Genomic DNA, 25,270 nt, shown 5'->3' on the forward strand with positions numbered 1-25,270 from the left:
CTCAGGGTCATAAGATAAACCCAGAAACACAGACATGCCAGAGCAACCCAGGGCGTCAGGTCTGTTCGCCTGTGTTGTTTGCTCGGATTTTTCACATACTAATTTTCTGAAGCACCACTTTGGTCGGAAGTTACAAGAAGCATCAGAGCCATCCTAAGGAAAAGATGTTTATTTCATCAGTTCAGTGTATCTAACTAAACCGGTCTTTGAGTTCATCCTAAAGTAACCTTGGAATCAATTTTTCTGTCACAAAACTCAGGATTTTACTGTCTCCTTTTTAAGGTGTATTACACAGTCTGGAGTTTTGTCTGTGGAAGCTACCCACCAGACACAGAACCTGGAGGACGTCCCAGAAGTCTGTGTTCAGACCCCTCCTCTCAGCACAGCCCCACAAGGGTAACTGCAACCTGACTTCTGTCACTGTAGGATGGCACTGCCTGTTCTTGAAGGTTGACCTTACCCTCTAATAGGTGCTTTTATTAATTTAATGTACATGAGGAATTACAAACTGTTGGTATTTGTGGGGAAATGACACATCCTTATATATGTAATATATGTATATGTATGTGTATATATGTAGAGAGAGAGAGGCAGAGGCAGAGAGACAGACAGAGACACAGACAGAGATACACACACACACACACACACACAGAGAGAGAGAAAGGCAGAGAAATAGAGAAAGACAGAGAGCAAGAGGGAGACAAACAGAGACAGAGACAGAAGCAGAGAGACAGAGGCCACCTAGAGACTGGTAATTCGCATCTCTCATACACAAAAACAGCAGTTAGAAATGCCAAACGATCTAAGTGAGAGAAAAATATCTCCCCTTCCAGAAAGCTGTGAGAATGGCTAATCCACTGGGTAAATTAAACGACCAAGGAAGGTCAAGTTCTTATCCCACGTTGCTCTGCAGGGTTTCCCCACCAGTGATGAGGGGATACAGGACTGAAGTGCAAACTGTCTCCAAAATGAGAGTCCAAATTCCAGAGGGAAGTTATCCCTGAAGGAAACACCGGTTCCATACGTACCATTGCAGGAGGGCAAGACCCGGTTCCAGGCGGGTTTTCCATCCGCTCCGATCACACACGTGATGGAAGATGGGTCAGCGATCTTGTAGCCAGAGTCACACTGGTACGTGACAGTTGAGCCAAGTTTGAAGTCCGTCCCAATCCTTGTCCCATTCATTATGTTTCCAGGGTCAAAACAGGCTTCCCGTGGTTTCTCTGGGGAAGACATGAATGTAAACTCCATGAGGGCAGGAATTTTATTTTTTGTTGTCGGTTGTTTATATTTTTAGTACCTAGAACAGTGTCCAGCATATAAAATATGCTCAAAAAAATTGATTGACTAATTGACCAAGTTGTCAATTAATGTTCGTTAATAATTATCATAGAAAAATAGAAAAAACTCCTTTAAATAAAATTATTTCTTATTTTTCAAATGACAATTCACTACAGAATTGTTGTTGAGGTTGATATCCTGACTTTTGTACTTAATTCATGAAATCACAGCACATTTTAGGAAGAGATGGGAGAATTGGGCTTCTCAAAAGGAATTGATTTAATTCATGTAAATTAAGAGTGATTTCTCATGCTGGTGAGATAATCATGGAAAGAAGTTCTGACCTTTTATCACTCTCACTAAGTCAGTGAAGCCACAGTTAGCTGGAAAGCACATTTCCTGATCCATAAGGGTCAAGCCCTGTGTCTGGGATGTAATGATTGCTCAACACAGTTCTATTCTAATTCTAATAACTGCTCAAAGGAATTGAGGGCATGTTACGTATCAGGCGCTGAGATGGGTACACTGCATGTTTTTCATTCAAATCTTCACTCCACCTCTGCAACGTGAGGATGATCTGTGGCCCCATTCTACATTTTGAGAATCTGAAGCTAGAGAGCGGTTAAATAACTTTCACAAAAACACACTGGAGAGATCTGTCCAGCTGTGGGGGCCACTAAAGGAGCCATCTGCTAAAAGCCTCTTTTCCCAGATATAAATACAAAGCTCTCTTCTTTCTTTCTCACAGTCCTGTAGCTGTGTGGGTAGTGCCACTTATGTCCTGGTAGCATTAACATTGTAAATGTCATATTTCAGCAGACCTTCCAAATGTCTCTAAATCATGTATCTATATCTCCTTCTGTTGTGTGCAATTCCATCATTTGAATTGCTTTCTGTTTGTGCTTGTCAACGTCCTTCACTCCATCAGCAAAGCCCCTTGTAACGTCAGAAGGCTCTGAATTGAATTTTATAGATCTTCAAGGGATCAATATAGATGTTATACTGAAATGTTTTTCTTCATGTTTTTGGCCTAAAGTTAAGAAAATGCTATTTGTCATGAATGTGTTATTCATGAATGGGGTTATTAATATCAATATAGGCTCAAGGGTAACTTGAATGGATAAAATAAATATGTTTCAGTTCTTTCTATTTGGCTTGACAATCTTTGCCCCAGGGTTAAGCAAACACATAAAAAAATCTCTGGAAAGTATAAATGGAAGCCTGCATTTTACCTTTTTGGGGGTTGTGATCAATGTGGATTATGTTCCTTTTTAAGCATTTTCCCTTCCTGAGTGTCTACTTATGGCCAATGAGTAAATCCACACAGTAGTGTTAGGAAGAAGATGCTCCTGGGAGATTGAGGCAGGTGAGCCGGTAAAGAGTAAAGATGCAATGAGCTCTGAAAACTACATCCTACATCCTCTTAGGAATGGATAACAAACAGTGGAAGAGGGAAAAGCACAAACTTTGTGATGTCCTGCAGGACGGAGAAGAGGCCTGTTTAACTGTATTTATTCAATATCTCTCATTATATTTTTAATGACCTATGTGTCAACATCAGCCAAACAGAGATCTCTCTGGCAACTGTTGGCCTAATTATTATAACCGGCTATTAGAATATTTTATTTACATACTTTGGTTAAAGTGCAACATAAATATATAAACATTATACTATCACGTGTATCAGACATGCTATATTATCATATATATCATACATCATATATTATATACCATCTGTAATATATTTATCATACATCATATGTATCATATGCCTTGTATAATTATCATATATATCATGAATATATTATATCATATATATCAATTGTGGAAACCCCTCCAGGTCCTCTAGTTTTGCTCTGGTTAGAGACTCACAGCAATAGTTGTGTACAGTGTTGGGACCAACACTCTCTAATCACTTTACTGAAAACTAATTTGGAAATTTCAAGGAGTAGGGGACATTCTGATAATTCTTTAACACAGCCTTAGATCCCATAGAGAACACAGACTGTTTATTTTAAGCAAATAAGGGACGAATAAATAAAACTGTGGGCACGAGAACAGTCCTTCCATCGGATGTCGTTTACTCTGTCATCCAACAGAATGTATTGAGTGTCTAATAAATACAAGCACTGGTCTAGGGCATATATTTTTCTCCTATAAAATGATGGAGAAAGGGCTTCCCTGGTGGCGCAGAGGTTAAGAATCAGCCTGCCAATGCAGGGGACACGGGTTCGAGCCCTGGTCTGGGAAGATCCCACATGCTGCAGAGCAACTAAGCCCATACACCACAACTACTGAGCCTGTGCTCTAGAGCCCATGAACCACAACTACTGAAGTCCGTGCACCACAACTACTGAGCCTGCGCTCTAGAGCCCACGAACCACAACTACTGAAGCCCGTGCGCCTAGAGCCCATGCTCTGCAACAAGAAGCCACCGCACTGAGAAGCCTGCACACTGCAATGTAGAGTAGCCCCCGCTCGCCACAACTAGAGAAAGCCCGCGCACAGCAACAAAGACCCAACATAGCCAAAAATAAAAAATACAATAACTAAAATTATATTTTAAAAAATGATGGAGAAAAAACACATGCCTGTTGCCTGGTCAGCCTTTTTTATCACTTTTTGTTATAAGTGTCTATTGGTTTAGTGTACTGTTTGGTTAAATACCACTCCCATGATTTTCTGCTCTGTGTTGCAAATTGAGACCTCTGATGGCCAGTTTTTCTTCATTTCTCCAAATGCACTGCATCGAAGCTTTTACTTGCATTTACTCAGTTGTCAGTTCAGGATGTTTGGTGATAACTCATGGCACGCTTTTTGCTTACAAGTTGTCACATTTCCAAATGAGATGACTTCATTACACAGTGTGCTCTGCCCTGGTTCCTGTCGGTTCCGCTTATGGACGCCTCCCAGCATGCCTGTGCCGAAGCCGCCAGGTCCCTGGGGTCACTCGGCAGGACTGCCCCATGGCTCCTTCTGGTCAAGCCCAAGAGCTGGGTCCTCTCCCTGCTTCCCTCACCGTATGGGTCCTTGTACTTGCTGGATGCTGTATCATTGCTGTGTCCTTCCTTGTTTTCTGATGATTTTTTTTTTCACAGGCTCCACTGGAGAACTTTTAAAGCATGAGAGCTCTAGCGCCCATTTAGAAGGCTCTGCTGGTCCCCAAAGAAACAGACCAAAGAGGCAGCCCTGTACCCCTATTATGAGGGACACAAGTTCTACTGCATTTACTCACTCATCTGCAGATTCTCTTACCCTAGGAAGCCCTGGGGAATACAAGGTGATGACAGATGTACAGTCTTTTTTTTTTTTCATTGAAGTAGAATTGATTTACAATATTATATTAGTCACAGTTGTACAGCATAGTGATTTAGTATTTTTAAAGATTACACTCCATTATAAGTTATTACAAGATAATGGCTGTAATTCCCTGGGCTATAGAAAATATCCTTGTTGTTATCTATTTTATACATAGTAGCTTGTATCTGTTAATCCCATACCCCTAATTTGTCCCTCCCCCCTTCCTTCTCCCCTTTGGTAACTATAAGTTTGTTTTCTATAACTTTGTGAGTCTGTTTTTGTTTTGTGTATACATTCACTTGCATTATTTTTAGATTCCACATACAAGTGATATTATACAATATCTGTCTTTCACTGTCTGACTTATTTCACTAAGCATAATTTTTCTAGGTCCATTCATGTTTCTGCAAATGGCAGAATTTTATTCTTTTTTATGGTTGAGTAGTGGTCCATTGCTGGCTCATATGGCAACTCTAGTTTTAGCTTTTTGAGGACCCTCCATACTGTTCTCCATAGTGGCTGCACCAATTTACATTCCCACCAACAGTGTAGGAGGGTTCCCTTTTCTCTATACCCTCGCCAACCTTTGTTATTTGTAGACTTCTTCATGATGGCCATTCTGACCAGAGTGATGTTATACCTCATTGTTGTTTGGATTTGCATTTCTCTAACAATTAACAATGCTGAAAATCTTCTCACGTGCCTGTTAGACATCTGTATGTCTTTCTTTTTGGAAAAATGCCTCTTTAGGTCTTCTGTCCATTTTTTATTGCATTGTTTGCTTTCTTGATATTGAGTTGTATGAGCTGTTTATATATTTTAGATGTTAACCCCATGTTGGTCTCACCATTTGCAAATATTCTCTACCATTCCTTACAGTCTTATATTTAGATGAAACGTGTGATTTTTTACTCATTACAGAATGGGCGTTGTCATGGTGACATGCACTTCAATGAGTTCTTATTAATATAGAATCTGTCTAATGATATGGCAAATACTTAAAAGTACTGCTGTTAATTATTTGTGAACATTAATGGATCCCATCCAAAAAGCACAGCAATTCCTTCAATTGCTGAATTGTTTAAATTTTTTTAAATTTTATATTGTACTAAAGATCAGTAAATTTGTAGATTTCGGTGTTTTTGAGGAAGTAGGTTAATTTCCTACTTAAAAACCATATCAAGAAATACAAGTCCATTAAAGGGATAACATAGATGAAACATACCCTATATTTTATTTTATAATTCTAGTAACTAATAACTAACTCAAAAGTTTAAATAAATGTATATATTTTCATTATTTTTTTATAAAGCACTCACTACTGTCAATTAATATTTTGATAAATCCTTTTCTCTGATTCTTTGTAATATACCCCGTGTTTTCCTTGTTCACATGAGAAACAGATTTGAAAAATATATATATTTATTTTCATGAACCCAACAGCAAAATGCTTAGGTTGGGGTGATCTTTGTTTGTGAGTCTGTCTGTTTGTTTTCTCTGGATGCTAGTGACAGGGGGTGGTGGATCCCAAAGAAGTGGGAGTCACTCATGAGGTGACCAAAGAAGAAAGCTCTGACCAGGATCAGTGCTTGCTCCCCATCAAACCAACCACCATGGGTGGTCAGGACAGGGAAATGGCAATCGATATTTTACATCTTGAAAAATATTGAGATAAAACTAAGCTATTTATCGGGAATTCCTTGGCAGTCGAGTGGTTAGGACTCCATGCTTTCACTGTTGAGGGCTCGGATTCATTCCTTGCTTGGGGAACTAAGATCCTGCAAGCCAAAAAAACCCCAAAAAACAAAAAACAAACTAAGCTATTTATGTACTTAAATTGAGTCATCCTGAAGAAACAAATTAAGATAGTAAAACACATATTAAAATAATTCTTAAATACTCAAATTATTTATTGCACAAATCATAATTTATCTTTAAATGGCTATGAATCTGGAAAAAGAAATCTCCCTCCCTCATTTTCTTTTCTTTCAGCTAAGGTAGAATGCATGTTGGAAATTTCTTCTCCACTGGCGAGATCGACCCTGTTCCCCAGAAGATTGAGAGAGATGTCAGAATTTTATGCATTAAACAGATAGGCAAGACTTTATAAATAAATGCTTATGATTAAAGCAATCTCAATACAAGTCACTTTCCTCACAAGTTAAGCTGGTCACAGTACCTTTAAATTCAATGGCGAACCCCGACAAGCCCACAGAAGCATCACTTCGAAATGCCAGAAAGAGACTATTTCCACTACTCTCAATTCTTTCTGGGGCTTGAGAGCCCTGAAAACTTCCAATGAGAGGGCTGTTGGAATCCTCTCCTTCATAGATATGTAGGAAATCATAGCTGGGTTCCATGTTGAAACTAAAAGGAAAGAATATTAATTAGATTATGCACCTAGTATATGTGTCTCTTATCTTCCAGACTATAAAGTCTCTGAAAGCACACAGTGATTTTATTTGCCTTTGTAAAATAATTTTTAAAAATTAGGACAATCCAAAAGTTAAATATAATAATAATCAAAATGGCAATAAATAACAATTATAACAAATACTATTAGTATTTTATACAATCACCAACATCTTCAATACAGTATGATTTTGAAGATAATCTGAAAGAAAATGAATCCTTATAACATAGATAATAGTATCTCTTCCCTATAACCATGATATTTCTAGTGAAATGCAGTTTGAAAGAGCAGGGTTCAGAAGGGATGCATTCCCACTGGTATTTGATTTTTATGTGAATATTTTTAGTTTTAATAACATATATCCTTGATGTTACTGACAATTCTATTTTTGTTTGATTTTACTTTTAAAATTGTAATTGCTTCTATTTGCTTAGATAATTTGGCCAATAATAGCAGTCCCTACAATGGTACAAAGTATGGAAGTCAACTGTTTCACATCATTTCATCTCGATTGGATATTCCAATTTTCTCTTCCCCTCTCCCTCCCGCTCCTTCCCACTCTATTTCTCTCTCTGTCTCTGTCTCTCCTTATGTAAATACCCTAATAATTTCCAAAGTCTAACAACTAGAGCCCAAAGCTCTCAAGTGGATGCAGCTTTACATGTCTCTGCCATTTATGATGAGAAGGATGGTGATCGTCTGGGAACTTTAAAAATACACCTCCTCTCACGTGACAGACTGGACTTCGTTTACATGTCCAAGACCTCAGTGGGATCCGAATAAACAAACACTAGACAGAGGTAGTGATGGAACCCATTCTGACTTGCCCTCCTCTGTCCCTTCATCTCTAAATCAGGGCCTCTGGGGTCTTCAACGTGGACTGATCCATGCAGCTTCCACTCACTTTCCTTTCCCTTGACAGCATATTTGTATACAGGGATGGAGAGAGTCAGGAGGTTTTATAATCACGAACATGTGCTGTTGTTTAAGTGGCTTTAGTTTATCTGGATATTCAAGGGATAAAACGTGAACCCAAGGTCTTTCCAGAAGCTGCCCGCTGCATTCTGAAGGATGTAGCACGGGGGACCACCAAGGACCCGACATTAGCATGACATCTGGACCTGCATCGCGCCGTCCCATTTCCTGTCAAGGTGCCCTCGCTCCCATGTGAGGTCCTGAACACATCTATTCAAGGAATTTGTCAGAGGTTTCAGAGTCTGTTTATCTGAGAAGTTCCCTGAAGTCAGAAATGAAGAAAAAGTAAAAGACTGGAGTGACTAAAGAGTGAGTAAAGAGGCCAAGAGGAACTGCATCAACCAAACAGACTTTGGTTGGAATAACAATTTTATTTGGAATAGTTTACAAGGATGTTGTTAGACTCTGGTCATGCTGTACCCCTGATAATTGGCATAACTAATTATTACGATAGATTATTTTTGAACAGGGAAGTACGATCAGGCACAAACAAACATATTCTAACTACCCTCTCCTTTTGGATGTGCTGTCACACACACATAGAAGTCTGAAGTGATATTTACAATTAATGACAGTTCCTTTGGTTAAACCCTGTCTTATTTCTACCTATACCAGATGCACAGATCTACAAGCCCCAATAATAGGCCGAAGTCTGGCCATGCTTTTAAACCAAATTTAATTTGAGTTCCAATGTGTGAGTCGCATCAGCCCCACAGTCTATAGAAGCCTGTGATAAAATACTCCTCTCTGAAGACCCCCCGAGTACCAGGGTGAGCCCTGAAGCTCATATGTGCTCCAGGTCATGTCATTCTTTGCCTTCCTTGTTAGTAATGCCGGGCTCCCCTCCCCTCTCCACACCTGACTGCAGTCACACTCTTTAAACAGTGCATCCTGGGAAGCCTGTATCAACACCAGCTTCTTTGACTGGGTCCTTGAGCATCCTTGTTCCCATCTGGTACTTCTGGCTTCCTCCTAATTTCTTCTAAGTAGATCTAGGAGCTTAGGTCCCAGGAAAACTACCACCTGAGCACAAACAAGTTGTCCATTCCTTAGAACCTGTCACAGGTATGTGATTTTCTGTGACACCGGGTCAGCTAATGATTCCAAACTCTTAGAGTCGGAAGAAAACTTGAAGATTTTCTAGGTCAACCTTCTTCCAGGGAAGTGCACAAATTAAGTGAGAAAACGTCTTGTGTAAAACTGCCTTATGTATTATATATTATTATGAATTGCACTTTGGGGACCTTGATAATGAGTTACCGTGACCCAAGGGAAGGTAGGAAACTCCTACAAAAAGGCTCTGTGTTCTCTAAAAGGCTTTTAATTGTTAATTTACTTTTAATCTCCTGGTAGCAGAGGTGTCTCCTGGTTTTAAAGAAGGCGCTACTAGAATTTAGCATTAACAAAACCCATAAAGATATTCAAAAATATAACCAGAAAACGTTCACAGCTTTTGTATAATAGCTGAGTGGCATAATAAGGTATTCATCATTTGGTAAATTTATAGCAGCTTGAGTAAATTCAGGAAATGATGGCTTATTAAACTACTTAAAATTCAGAATCACAGAGGTTTAAAATTATACTGACTCATATCTCATCAGGAGGAGAAAGTGAAGGAAGATAAGCAAAACCAGGCCTGAAATATTGATGCAAACATCTCAAGAAAAGAAACTTGTTCAGCTGACAGATAAATAAATCTAATCAGACCACTTTGCCTTGGGGAGCTAAGAGACCAATAGGACAGTATATAGAACGACTTCTCTTTTAAAAAAACACTTTATTTAGTTCAAAAATCAAAATGTGAATTTGGAAAAGATCATGGGATTTAGAAAAATTCAATTATTTATACCATATATTTATAATGTGGAGTTCTATGGAATTTATATTTATAATATAATCATATTATATTATGATTTGAACTTTCATCATTTAGTGTAGCAGAAAGAAGTTAGCATTTTTTTTAAAGAACTAATGTTTATTAAATCAGACTTTACAGTAATGAAATTTGGGGAACTTTTGTTTTCAGAGTTCTACCAAGTCTTGACTATCTTAATGATAATAACAATACTACCTTTGGGAATGTCAGACAGGATGTACTATGGAAATGAATTAGCGCTCATGCATTAAGAGAAATATTAGACATCAATGAGAAATTATACTAAGTATATCTATATCACTTTATCGCTATTCTTTGAAAATTCTGTAAATTAAGCCCTCTCATGTGGAACACACTGTGTGCAAGATAGTATTTAAAAGCAATTCTTGCCACATCATGTGTATCCTAATGCAAATAGAATGCTGAAAACCAAAATAATCTATTTCCATTTTTGTCATGCAGCTTGATGTAGTACCTGTTAGACACAAGACCTCAGGCTTTGCTAGATGTAAAACTGAAGACCCCTGAAGGGATAAATGAAGAAATCTTTAGGTATGACATTAAAAGTCATATTAGGGACTTCCCTGGTGGTGCAGTGGTAAAGAATCCGCCTGCCAGTGCAGGGGACACAGGTTCGAGCCCTGGTCCGGGAAGATCCCACATGTCGTGGAACAACTAAGCTCGTGTGCCACAACAACTGAGCCCATGTACCTAGAGCCCACGAGCCACAACTACTGAGCCCATGTGCCTAGAGCCCATGCTCTGCAACAAGAGAAGCCACCGCAATGAGAAGCCTGTGCACCGCAACGAAGAGTAGCCCCTGCTTGCTGCAACTAGAGAAAGCCCACGCGCAGCAACAAAGACCCAACGCAGCCAAAAATAAATAAATAAATAAATAAGTCCAGAGGAGCTTCACAGGCGAATTCTAGCAAACAGTTAGAGAAGAGCTAACACCTATCCTCCTCAAACTCTTCCTCATTCTACGAGGCCACCATCACCCTGATACCAAAACCAGACAAAGATGTCACAAAGAAAGAAAACTACAGGCCAATATCACTGATAAACATAGATGCAAAAATCCTCAACAAAATACTAGCAAACAGAATCCAACAGCACATTAAAAGGATCATACGCCATGATCAAGTGGGGCTTATCCTAGGAATGCAAGGATTCTTTAATATATACAAATCAACCAATGTGATAAACCATATTAACACATTGAAGGAGAAAAACCATATGATCATCTCAACAGATGCAGAGAAAGCTTTCGACAAAATTCAACAGCCATTTATGACAAAAACCCTCCAGAAAGTAGGCATAGAGGGAACTTATCTCAATGTAATAAAGGCCATATATGACAAACCCACAGCCAACATCGTCCTCAATGGTGAAAAACTGAAACCATTTCCACTAAGATCAGGAACAAGATAAGGTTGCCCACTCTCACCACTATTATTTAACATAGTTTTGGCAGTTTTAGCCATAGCAATCAGAGAAGAAAAAGAAATAAAAGGAATCCAAATCGGAAAAGAAGAAGTAAAGCTATCACTGTTTGCAGATGACATGATACTATACGTAGAGAATCCTAAAGATGCTACCAGAAAACTACTAGAGCTAATCAATGAATTTGGTAAAGTAGCAGGATACAAAGTTAAAGCACAGCAATCTCTTGCACTCTTATACACTAATGATGAAAAATCTGAAAGTGAAATTAAGAAAACACTCCCATTTACTGTTGCAACAAAGAGAATAAAATATCTAGGAATAAACCTACCTAAGGAGACAAAAGACCTGTATGCAGAAAATTGTAAGACACTGATGAAAGAAATTAAGGATGATACAAATAGATGGAGAGATATACCATGTTCTTGGATTGGAAGAATCAACATTGTGAAAATGACTCTACTACCCAAAGCAATCTACAGATTCAATGTAATCCCTATCAAAGTACGACTGACACTTTTCACAGAACTAGAACAAAAAATTTCACAATCTGTATGGGAACACTAAAGACCCCAAATAGCCAAAGCAATCTTGAGAACGAAAAATGGAGCTGGAGGAATCAGGCTCCCTGACTTCAGACTATATTACAAAGCTATAGTAATCAAGACAGTATGGTACTAGCACAAAAACAGAAATACAGATCAATGGAACAGGATAGAAAGCCCAAAGATAAACCCACACACATATGGTCACCTTATCTTTGATAAAGGAGGCAAGAATATACAATGGAGAAAGGACAGCCTCTTCAATAAGTGGTGCTGGGAAAACTGGACAGCTACATGTAAAAGAATGAAATTAGAACACTCCCTAACACCATACACAAAAATAAACTCAAAATGGATTAAAGACCTAAATGTAAGGCCAGACACTATCAAACTCTTAGAGGAAAACATAGGCAGAACACTCTATGACATAAATCACAGCAAGATCCTTTTTTTTTCTTTTTCTTTTTGCGATACGCGGGCCTCTCACTGCTGTGGCCTCTCCCGTTGCGGAGCACAGGCTCCGGACGCGCAGGCCCAGCGGCCATGGCTCACGGGCCCAGCCGCTCCGCGGCATATGGGATCCTCCCAGACCGGGGCACGAACCCGTATCCCCTGCATCGGCAGGCGGACTCCCAACCACTGCGCCACCAGGGAGGCCCAGCAAGATCCTTTTTGACCCACCTCCTAGAGAAATGGAGATAAAAACAAATGGGACCTAATGAAACTTAAAAGCTTTTGCACAGCAAAGGAAAATATATGACGAAAAGATGACCCTCAGAATGGGAGAAAATATTTGCAAAGGAAGCAATTGACAAAGGATTAATCTCCAAAATTTACAAGCAGCTCATGCAGCTCAATATCAAAGAAACAAACAACCCAATCCAAAAATGGGCGGAAGATCTAAATTGACATTTCTCCAAAGAAGATATACAGATTGCCAACAAACACATGAAAGAACGCTCAACATCATTAATCATTAGAGAAATGCAAATTAAAACTACAATGAGATATCATCTCACACCGGTCAGAATGGCCATCATCAAAAATCTACAAACAATAAATGCTGGAGAGGGTGTGGAGAAAAGGGAACCCTCTTGCACTGTTGGTGGGAATGTAAATTGATACAGCCACTATGGAGAACAGTATGGAGGTTCCTTTAAAAATTAAAAATAGAACTACCATACGATCCAGCAATCCCACTACTGGGCATATACCCTGAGAAAATCATTATTTAAAGAGTCATGTACCAAAATGTTCATTGCAGCTCTATTAACCATAGCCAGGATGTGGAAGCAACCTAAGTGTCCATCAACAGATGAATGGATAAAGAAGATGTAGCACATATATACAATGGAATATTATTCAGCCATAAAGAGAAATGAAATTGAGTCATTTGTAGTGAGGTGGATGGACCTAGAGTCTGTCATATAGAGTGAAGTAAGTCAGAAAGAGAAAAACAAATACCATATGTTAACACATATATATGGAATCTTAAAAAAATAAATGGTCATGAAGAACCTAGGGGCAAGATGGGAATAAAGACACAGACCTACTAGAGAATGGACTTGTGGATACGGGGGCGGAGGGGAAGGGTAAGCTGGGACAAAGTGAGAGAGTGGCATGGACATATATACACTACCAAATGTAAAATAGATAGCTAGTGGGAAGCAGCTGCGTAGCACAGGGAGATCAGCTCAGTGCTTTGTGACCACCTAGAGGGGTGGGATAGGGAGGGTGGGAGGGAGGGAGACGCAAGAGGCAAGACATATGGGGACATATGTATATGTATAATGGATTCAATTTGTTATAAAGCAGAAACTAACACACCATTGTAAAGTAATTATACTCCAATAAAGATGTAAAAAAAAATATGTAAGTCCTACTTAAAGGTGGTATTCCATAAGAGACGGTACCTTTTGAATATCAAGGCGATGACAAAGTCTGGGTTCACCTTTATTCTCCAGTCACACTCTTTCCCGGGAGGATAGGGCTGCGGGTAGTTGGGGGACAGGATGACGCCAGCCGGGCCGGTCAGATTCCCACCACATGCCGCTGTCACAGGAGAGGAAGGTTCAGGGGAGAGAAGGGTGCTGGTCAGTGTGAAAGGAGATGGCACAGGGTTCATCGAAGACACTGTGTACTGGGTTATTAAACAACTACCCAGAGGAAATTTTAAGACCCAGAAGGTCTGTACATGTTTTTATGTGATTGTTACCAAATTTTATATAATATTCCACTCTATTTTTAAGGAGGATTTTCAATGCTGACAAATGAAATTTACTTCCTATAATTTTAAACTTTACCCAGTTAAATTGAACAGATTACCTGAATCCTCCACACTATAAATATATGAAAACAAACCTGCACAGGAAAAAAAAAATCCCCATGAATATCACTTTATGGTTGTGTCAATTCTTTGGTCATTTCTTATGGTTTACAAAGTCATTGCTTACTTATTCTAAGAAGTTTGCTTCCAGTGGCATAATGATGATCCATCTTCTGTTCACTCTTGTTCTAAGCCTAGCACAGTTTTTGATCATAATAAGTATGCAGGAACTATTTGTTGAATAAATGAATACGTCTTATTTTGTGTATTTCTTACAGTCCTCTGCTATACATAGGGCTCGGATATCTTCCCCACATTTCAAAACAACAAAGCTAACAGGTAAAGTTTCGGTGATATCTGGGGATAGATGACCAAGAGGAGGCTGAGCAGGAACTTACACCCCTAAAAATATTATTTCATCACACTACTTAGAATGTTACTATCAGGAAGAAGCACTTCAGATGATAGTAATAAATTTAGTTTGTTTCTGCAGTCATTAATTTTTAATTACATGTGTTTACATTTGTATTAGTTAAGGCAACGATTGTGTAGTTTACTGTTAACAGGCAAGACAGTCTTCATTCTTGAACCTGAAAATGTTTAGGATTGCTTTATTTAGTAGATAACGTTTCTGTTAAAGCTTCCATGCTGTGGAAGGTACTAAAACAATGCAAAATTCACATTAATATGCTAGGTTTAAGGTTCTTCATATCAAATATTGTGAATTGTCTCCAAGTTGTTCTTAAAAAATCACCCTGATTAAATTATACTGTTCCCTCTAAATTGTATACTTATTTCACTTCATTGATCATGTATATATTCAGGGAAAAAAATAAGTAGAGAAGGAAATATGCTAATTGCTGGTATTTTCCACACACATACACAAGGACTTTTTTGAAAATAAGATGAAGATTACACTTTATAATTTTCTGATATGGATGTGTCTTTAAATACTCACTTAACATTCCTGAAAACTTAACTTTCCATAAGAAAAAATATAACAAATCCCAAGACTCTTTGTTATAAGTTCTGTCTCATCTAAGACAAACTCTGAGTAGTATCACAGGAAATATTTATAATAAATTCTTACAGATATACTCTCAAGAGCAATACGATATAACTTTCTTCAAAATGATTAAAACCACATTTTCCATAGTATGCAGTTTTATTTTAATAAATGATGTGGAGACAATCAGCTAAGCGGCTCTCACAGGACGTGGCCTCCCCCGGAACCGCACAGATGCTGACAGCCTGGAGTATGAGAAGCCTGGACAAGCAGCAGAGGTGGTGCTGAGGTGGGGAAAGAGGTACCTGAGGGCCTCAGGTTATGCTACTCCACTCAGGTTTTAAAAGAAGAAACATGACAGATTCAGGGCACCGGGTACAAGGGTACCACCAGCAGGAAGAGTTCAGAGATGAGACTCAAATATTAATTGAAAAGAAACAAAGGGCAGATCCTGTCTTATTCATACTGGTCCCAGGTGGCATTTTCAAATGAGGTTATTTAAAGACTTAAAGTGGAATTAAGGAGGACCGTCTTGCTGGGTTTGTTCTCTCTTTGGTGGGGAATTCTTCATTTTAGCTTCATCAGGTTTTCATTAGAAAGCTTGCAAAATGTTTTGGATAGGATTACATTTAGTACAAAATGCAATTCAGACACTCTAGAAATTCTCCAGAGGGAATGGACATAGAGTCAAAATCCACAAACTCATATCAATCCACAGTTCCTTATTCGAAACCCTTAGGGTGGACCCTCCTGACATACACGGTAGCACGTTCATCCACTAAGGTTTGCAGTGGCACTGTTTAACTAGACACATTACTATTTCCACACCAGAACACTTCAATGTTCACACCGTTAAGTGGGATAAATAGCCACGAAATCATCACCCTGTAGATCAGGGCAGGAGGGTGGCACCAAATAAGGTTTTGCAACCTTGGAATGCATTTTTGCTTTGCAGAGTTCTTTAGAATTTGAACTTGGACAAAAGGTATTGTGGGCTATATGAGAAAACTGAAACTGTGGAGATGTTCAAGGGACACTTTACTCAGAATCAGAAAGTACTGAGTGTCTTCTGGTCCAGAGAATTGGTCTTTTAAGACTCAGTTCCAGAAGGAGGTGCCTCCATCGCTGGAGTCCTTTGTGAAGTGAAAGAAGTGAGGCATCCAAGCAAATCACAAGGCAGATTAGCAGCAAATCACAGGGCAGATTAGCAGCAAATGACAAGCTGGTGAGAATATGAGTAAGATATAAACACGTGAGTGGTTAAGAGATTTTATAAAAGGGAGAGAATGGGAAAGAACAGCAAATAGGAGGAAAAAATACGCTAAGAATAAAACAGAAAAAAGAAATTAGCCAGTCAACAGGAAAGAGCAAATTCAAGTGGTCACTATGAATACTAAATTAAAAACAGTTCATCCTCATTTTTAATATAAAATGACAATTAAAACTCCAAGGAATCTTCACTTCCTGCCCATATTATAAGATTAAGAAATATCACATAAAGTGCCTTTTCTGAGTCGGGGAAAATAAACAATCATGCTGACGGTGATGTAAATTGATGCAACCTTTCTGAAAAAGTTTTGAAAACTCTAGAAATACCTACGTTTGTAGAAATATGTCATTCATAAATAATCATGGATGTGTTTTGCAACAAGTGTTCATGTCAGCAATTTTCGTGAAAGGGAAAAGGCTGAAACACCTAACCCTACATTGAGGAGGGATTAGTGGAATCAATATTGGTCAATACAGATCCAAACAGAGAAAGACTGTGCAGGCATAAAACTTAATTAGTAAAAAATACATAATAACACAAAAGATACTCATTGTGTACCAGTAAGTAAAAAGTGTAATTTACAAAATAATCATTCAGGGTGCTATCATTTAAAAACATTTAAAAAATAGATTATATATACATAAAATAATTATGAAGCTTACTTATGCATGTTTATGCTAATAATAGTAGCCTTCAGGTAAAAAGGTGACAGTGCTTTTTTCCTCTTTTTTCTTAACTGTAGCTTATAAAACTTCTGCAAAAACATATTATGTTTAATAAGAAAAGAGAAAAAAACAAAAAAAAGTCCGTATCAGCAGAACAGAATGTAGATGAGTGCTAATACATGACCATGCTCTAAGGGATGAGTATCGTACAGAGGCATAATCTCATTGCTGGGGCAAAATATGTTTACAATGTGATAAAAAGATATTGTGCACTTATTCCCAAATACGTATTTTCCACGTTTGTGTTATGTGATACCTGTATGTGGGTGGTTCTGTTGCCCACAGAACTGATATTCAGTGGCCTGGGAGTGATCTTGGCTTATTTTTGGAGCTGATATTCAAGACAGATAAAGTGTTACCTATTTTCATTGTTGAGAACTGGTTTATCTAGTCGCTGATTAAAATTAGGTAACTAAGAGATGATCCAAAAAAATTATAGATTAATTGGAAAGGTGGTCAAATTTTACAATGAATGGTTTATATGAATGTCAACCAAGAAATTACCTTCAAGAGATTGACTGGTAGTTGTATTGCTTTTTAATGTACTCCTCCATAAGCTTAAATTCATGCAAATTGGAAAAAAAATGTGCCTCTCCTGATTTAAAAATAGAAGAATGGTTTAAAATGATGGTTGCATTTATAGGTAATTACTCCACTTTAAAAAAGGAACACGTAGAAATCTGGCACATCTCCTGATGATTCAGCTTGAGGTAAAATGTGACTGTGCTCACAAAAGTCACGAAATGTACGTGCAGCACAGAACACTGCATAAACAGGGTAGCTCTCTGACAGGGCTGAACATGCTAATAAGAAGAGCTATCAATTCTCATCTGTCTTCAGAATCCTGCAAGCACTCTGTAATAAGTTAAGAGTTGCATATTATAGCTCCACAGGACCACTGAGAATCCCTTATGACAATAAAAATCATCTTAAATCACAAAATTCCCTCAAGGTCACCTGATGCAAAATGGCCCATTAACTATGTGCATATCACTTCATTATCACTTCCTCTCTTTGCAGATTAATTTAATTTTATATTTTTAAACAGATTATAAGGAAGTACAAATTATACTGTGACAGTTCATTAAAATTAAGTTTCCTTTAAAAATTAAGATGGGATACCATACAGAGGTATTTATGGTAAAATATTTAATTGACTGAAGGGATAATCTACATGTAATTACTATTTTATATATAAATATGTCTTGTCCTAAAACTATATTTGTGATAGACTATCTTGGATATTGGTTATTCAACTAAAGTCTGCACACGAATTGTTTTCTCTTTAATAAGGTCAAATTATAAAATTCTGGTAAATTTTAGAAAGAAGTCTCTCCTTTTATCTTTATATTGACATAAACAGTGTAATTTCTAGTTTTGGGGATTCTATTAAAAATGTACTGCTATTACAGAAAAATCTTCTAAAAAAGAGAACACACCTTTTTATTGAGTAGGTTTTGATTAAGGGCACGTTTCTATATTAAAAATGAGAACGACAATGGTAGAGTTATGAATTTTCAGCCACACAGAATTTTAAATTACAGTAATTTGATTGATCCATATTTTTATGAGATTTCTTAAGGATAGGAAATGTTAGATAAATGTCAATTACCATACATTAAGTAAACTACTTCCTTTACCTTACCTAATAAAATAAAGTTTAAAGGTTTGTAATAAAATTTCAATATAATCTCGGGGAACCAGAGGGCATGTAAGAAACTCTTGAGAAATACTTCTGAAGAATAATACATTCACAGAGCAATTTTAATGATAACATGCATTCCTTCCCAAATATAAAATTTCTATTTTCTGTTGCACAATACCTATGCATGTAGGAGGGTCTGGTTGCCAAAAGAATCGGTTATTCAGCTCAACACAAGTGATTTTAGCTTGTCCTTGGAGCTGGTACCCAGGGTCACACTGGAAAGTGATGGTATCTCCCGGCTCTCTGCTGTCCCCATAGCGGGTGCCATTTTGAGGTATACCTGGGTCGTTGCAGGTGGACGCGATGGATGCTAGAAACAAGGGACAACATCACATCAATGACTGGAAACACGATCCCAGCACTCTTATAGACGTAGAGCCCTTGTGGGCTGAAGCGCTCTTGATCCGCGTTAATGAATCACTTGTCCACATATGAACGTAAGAAAAGAAGCTTTTGTTTCCCTCAAGAATACATTCAATAGCGTGCATCTTGATTATGTTTCCTTTGAACAGATTCTAGCAAAATCTTCATGAGAATTCAACGAATTATGGAATATATTAAGGATTTCTGTATCATACTATGCACATACACACACATTGCCCTTTGATCGTCTCATTGACAACATTTTAATGAAAATACATGCCACAATTTAAATAATTTAAGAATACCAATCTCAAGGAACCTTGAGGAAAACAAAATAGGATAAATTCCCTTTGGTCAGCGCCTTCCCACTTCACAACCAGCTAAGATGAACTAAACTCTCTTAAACTGTTTTGTCCAAAAACACCTTTAGTTCTCTAAAGATATTTTTAATTCTCCTTTAATCCTAAAGAATATTTTTACCGAGTTTATAGTTTAGGATAGCTGTTGTTGTCCTTATTTTCCCCTAAATTCTGTTAAGAAATTATCCCACTGCTTCTGCCTTCCAGTTTTCCTACTTAATCTCACAGTCTGAAACTACTTTAAGATCATCTTTTTGTCTTTGATGTCCTAACATTTCACAATATGATGTCTATGTATGAATTTTCTTTATTTCTAAGGAAATAAAAGTCTTGCAATATTATGTCTATGTATGAACCTCCTTTTATTAACCCTGCTTGGAATCATTTGAAGTTTTGAATCTGAGGATTAAGCCACTATCTTGTCAAATATCAGTTCTCTCCTATTATCTCTGTTCCTCTCTTATGAATTAAAATTTGACAAATGTCTCTATCTTCAGTGTCTCAACTTTTCATTTTTAAATCATTTTTTTACCTTTGTTCCATCTTCTGGGTAATTTTTTAGACTATCTTCCTATCACAATCTTTTCTCCATCTGCATCAAATTTATTATTTTATCATGTTGTTGAGTTTTAAACTTTCATTGTGCTTTTCTGTTAGTTAGCATTTTGTTCAAATATCTTTGGTCATTTATACAGTATATTGTTCCCTACTCATATTTTTATTCTCTTTTATTTTTTAAACTCTTACAGTCTGATCTGATAATAATTCCAATATCTCATGTAATCTAAGGTGCCTCTGAGTTTTGAATTTGCATTTCTGTTTTTGGAACTTGACTTGCAATAATTCTTTTGAAGGTGTGTTTATCCAGAGGAGATTCTCATTTGACTTTACCATGTGCCTGGGACATGAGAAGCCTTCTACCTCTTTCAAAAAAAAAATCTCTGTTGAGGCATTTTGGACCACGGAAATGACATGAATTTATCTATAAGCTAGTTTGAAACCTGCCTGTGGTTATGAGTTATCTATCTGTGTCTGTTTCTATACCTATATCTATATCCATATTTGTCTGTCTCTCTCCTATCTATTATCTATCATCTATCTATTATCTCTTTATCATCTATTATCTATTATCTATCTATCACCTATCTATTATCTATCTATCTTTCTATATCTATCTATTATCTATCTATCTCTACCATCTATCTATTCTCCCTTATAGTGAGAGTAGGACCTCCCCCCTTTGGAGCTCTAGCAGTATATGAGGGTCTCCAATTACATTTCCAGTATTGGAAAGATCTTAAACCTTATTTCCTATTCTTTCAGCCCACAGACTCTCAAAATGGAAGCTCAGTGTCACCAGGGACCAAGTGACAGATGCTCCCAGGGCAAAGCCAACTTCTGAACTTCATGACATTTCTGCATTTCACATTATTTTGGTGACTCTCAGGATTCCTCATATTCTTGCAGTTTCAGTGATACATTTTAAAAGGCTAAAAATAATTGTATCCAACACCTTTGACATATTTTCAGTGGATGTGTTTTCAGAGAACATACTTTACTGTAATACTGGACACTGCAGACATTTCAGTTCTGTCTTAATCCCATAGCATGATGGCTGGCTTATCAGACCTGTCATCGTTGTTATTATTATTATTATTAGTGTTCTGAGCAGGGGAATTTTACTTGGAAGCAGAATGCTCAGTAGATATCAAAAAGAAAGGAAGCATTTGGGCTTCCGTGTAGTTTTTTCAATGGGAAGAGAGCAGGAAATGCCATATCAGAGTCACTGAGGAAGATCCCTTTAGTTTCCACTCTCCTCCCATCAGCTGCAAAGATTAGAATGCAGGGTGGAAAGCAAGCAAATTTTCCCAAAAGAAGACCAGGACAGCAGTAGAATGCAGAATGGACCCAAGGACACAAAGCTTCTAGTTAGAAACTCAGAAGTGTCACACCCATAAGCCACAAATTCTTATAATATAGAACAGCAATTATAGTATTCAATCACCAGAATCATAGCCCAGCATGGCCATCACCTAGGCAACAAAATGCATAGATTTTGTACATGTATAAGAATTTCAACAGACATATGAGGCTTGCAAAAACAAGTGTTCTGTAGAACACTTTTCTATAGGTTATTAAAGGTGTTTGGTCAAACAAGCTGGGCAAATACTGTATACTCTAGCTTCCTCTTGTAGATCCCTGCTGTACATCAGGGATTAAACGCTCAGAGAAGCCCTACAGTAAAGAAACTAAAAAAAAAAAGTTTAATCCAGTGTATTCTAAATGTATGTTATCATAGAGCATGTTTTTCTCAACAAATTTTTCAAACCCTTCCAAACAAAGATCCACAGAATATCAGTATATAAAACACAGGCTTGTACTAAGGTTTATATGTCCTTTAATGGTATGAGCTTTAATTCAGTTTTGAAAGAAGTTTCTACTTCTAAAGCAAATTTTCATTTGGCATATCTGTAATAATAATAATAGAGCATGCCATTAAAAAGTTATAAAATAAAAATAAAAAGTTCTTAGAGTAATCTAGATTGGATTAAAAATACAAAAACAATAAGACGACTTTAGGGGAAGACAAAACCATTTTAAACAATGCAGTGGGAAATACATCAGTTGGGTCATTGAAATAAATGCCATTTTATTTTCCCCTAGTTACAAATTGTGTAAAGATGTTTTCTGGTAAAGGCAATAAAGCTTATTTGGAGACTAATATGAAAGCCCCCAACCAAAGACATTTCTTTGGGGTCAGAAATTGCTTTTTCACCTTCAGGGTCATACAAAGTTATGGATGAGGCATGCACTCATTTCCTTTTTATGATTGTTTTCTTTTATACGCCACATGTTTCTTGCACTCAATTTTCTCTTAAACGTTTTTTTCTTCAAATGGGATTTTGGTGACTGAATCATTCCAGTTTACTGCCATAAAAAGGAAAACAATATTTTTAGTTGCATCAGTCTTATCGTTCTATCACCTTAGAAAAAGAAGATACTATTCCTGAGGTGATGGATATTGTATTTTTCAATTTCCCCAGGGGTTCCCTGGACAATTTCAAGTCATAAAGAACCTTCCACAGGCCCAGTGGCATCTAAGGGACATCGCTACTCCTTGTCTCTGAATCCAGAACCGTTTCGATGGGCTTGAGCGATCTGAACCTGTGCTCCACTTAGCGTGAGAGCCACGGACCTGACGTTTTTGTTTGCAAGAGGAAGCGATGGTGGTGGAGAACCATTGTATCATAAGAATTGCAATGTACACAAATTCATTTCCAATGGGATAAAGTCATTTTTGACACTGGAGACTTTATGGAATATATACATATTAAAATAACATGCAGAGTTGTGTTCTTTTTCTATTCTAAAAAATTGTGCATTTGGGACATGTCCTATTAAGTGTGTCAAGTCCTCCTTGCATGTTTTTTATTTTTATTTTTAAAAATAAATTTATTTATTTATTTGTTTATTTTTGGCTGTGTTGGGTCTTCGTTGCTGTGCGCGGGCCTTCTCTGGTTGCAGCAAGCAGGGGCTACTCTTTGTTGCGGTGTGCGGGCTTCTCACTGCGGTGGCTTCTCTTGTTGCAGAGCATGGGCTCTAGGTGCGGGGGCTTCAGGAGTTGTGGCGCATGGGCTTAGTTGCTCCGCAGCATGTGGGATCTTCCCGGACCAGGGCTCGAATCCGTGTCCCCTGAATTGGCAGGTGGATTCTTAAGTACTGCGTCTCCAGGGAATCCCCTTCATGTTTTTTAAACATCATTTAAAAGTATATTTATCAACTGCGTTATTAGTTCACAGAAGTAAAGTTTGCTTAGTGTACATTTATTATCTTAAAACACCCTTTCATAACATAACCTCCACAGAGAGAATGCTTACCACCTATATGGAAAAACGTATAAAGCGACACCAATACACTCCATATCAGAAGCAGAGATCTCTAACAGTCAGATCTTAACCTGCATATTAAGTTCTCATGTTCTTGAGTTAAGAAAATTGAATTAACTCTTTATGCACGTGGTCAGGTTATCATTTTCTCTGAAAAGTTGCTCTGAATAGGGAATCTCCTTCTGGAGGGTCACTGACTGTATTTGACAGGATAGACCTGAACTGGCCGTCAGAACTCTGTCACGTGTGCATCAGCGTTTTGGTGGCTGGAAAAGGTTTAGGAAACACACAGAAAAGAGGAACCTCAAGTCATCCAACGGGTGCTTCCACTCAATCCCAGACTCTAAATTAAAGAAAGTAGGTATGAATTCTACCAAGTTCCACTTAATTCAGTCGACATTCCTCCTCTCCCTTCTGACAATGACAAAGTGCTTCAGGAACTGGAGACACAGAGTTTTCTGAGATCTTCCGAGATCAAGAGCAGAGCTACTGGCTGCTCAAGTGCACACTGCACAAATCCCTCTCCTGGGCTTCAAAAGTAACACACAGTGCTGGGGAAAGAACCTTGACACAAGTCTCATATCTTACACAAAAGCTCTTTCACAGTTGATCACATTTAAATACAAAAGGTATAACTATAAAACTTTTAGAAAAACTTTTAGGAGAAAATCTTTGAGATTTAAGGCTAGGCAAGGACATGACAACAAGAGCATGTTCTATAAAAAGCAAAAATTAATAAACTTCATCAAAATTAAAAAAATTTCTCCAAGAAAGACTTTGTTAATAGGATGAAAAGACAAGCTAAAGACCAAGAGAAAAAGTTTAAAAGCCACATATCTGACAAAGGACTAGTATCTAAAATATACTGAGAATGCTGAAGATGCAAAAAAATAAAATAAAATAAAAACATGAAAATACCCAACCAGAAAACAGGCAAAAGGCATGAAAAGGCATGTCAATGAAGAGAATGTACAGATGGCAAATAAGTATGTGAAAAGATGTTCAAAATCATTAGCCATTAGGGAAATGCAAAGAGATATCACTACATACCTATTAGTGCAGCTAATCATATCACATATATAGACAACATCAAATGATGGTGAGGATGCAGAGAAAAGGAATCACTTAGGCATTGCTTGTGGTAATGTAAGATGGTACGGCCACTCTGGAAAATTATTTGGCCATTAAAATCTAAACATTCAATTGCCATTCAACCCAGAAATTACACTTCTGGGCATTTATCCCAGATAAATGAAAACTTATGTTCACGCAAAAACTTGTACATGAATGTTTATGGCAGCTTTATTCATAATGGTCCCAAACTAGAAATAACCTAGATGTCCTTCAGTGGGTGAATGACTAAACAAGCTGGTATATCCAGTCTATGGAATACTACTCTGCAACACAAAGGAATAAACTGAGGGGACATACAACAGCCCCAGTGAATCTCCACAGAACTACACCGAGTGAAAAAAGTGAGACCACACCTTACAGGATTCCTTTCATATAACATTGTTGGAATGGCAAAGTCATGTAAATAGAGAACAGATTAGAGGTTGCCAGGGTTAAGGATGGGGTGGTGGCAGGAGGGAAGTGGGTGTGGCTATAAAAGGACAACCTGAGGGACCCTTTTGGGGATGGATGTTCTGCATATTGACTGATCATTGCTGATATTCTGACTGTGATTTGTGCTCTAGCTTTGCAAGATGTTACCCCTGGGGGGGGGGGACTTCCTAAGGGTCCACAGGATCTCTCTGTTTTATTTCTCACAAGGGCATGTGAATTTACAAGTACTT

General features: G+C 37.7%; 1 protein-coding gene across 1 annotated transcript in view; it reads right to left on the reverse strand.

The window, feature by feature from the left end:
* CSMD1 (CUB and Sushi multiple domains 1) overlaps positions 1-25,270 on the reverse strand; it is a gene marked incomplete at its 3' end in the record, with an annotated part of 1,728,858 nt that overhangs the window by 205,984 nt on the left and 1,497,604 nt on the right. The window contains exons 27-30 of the mRNA XM_082608811.1: positions 18,984-19,175; positions 13,747-13,885; positions 6,761-6,948; positions 1,029-1,223 (exon numbers count right to left, since the gene is read on the reverse strand). Of these exons, the coding sequence (XP_082464937.1) occupies positions 1,029-1,223; positions 6,761-6,948; positions 13,747-13,885; positions 18,984-19,175 (714 nt within the window). The remainder of the gene's footprint in view (positions 1-1,028; positions 1,224-6,760; positions 6,949-13,746; positions 13,886-18,983; positions 19,176-25,270) is intronic.

Source organism: Mesoplodon mirus (assembly GCF_964341445.2).
Source record: "Mesoplodon mirus genome assembly, chromosome: 20".
Classification (NCBI taxonomy): domain Eukaryota; kingdom Metazoa; phylum Chordata; class Mammalia; order Artiodactyla; family Ziphiidae; genus Mesoplodon; species Mesoplodon mirus.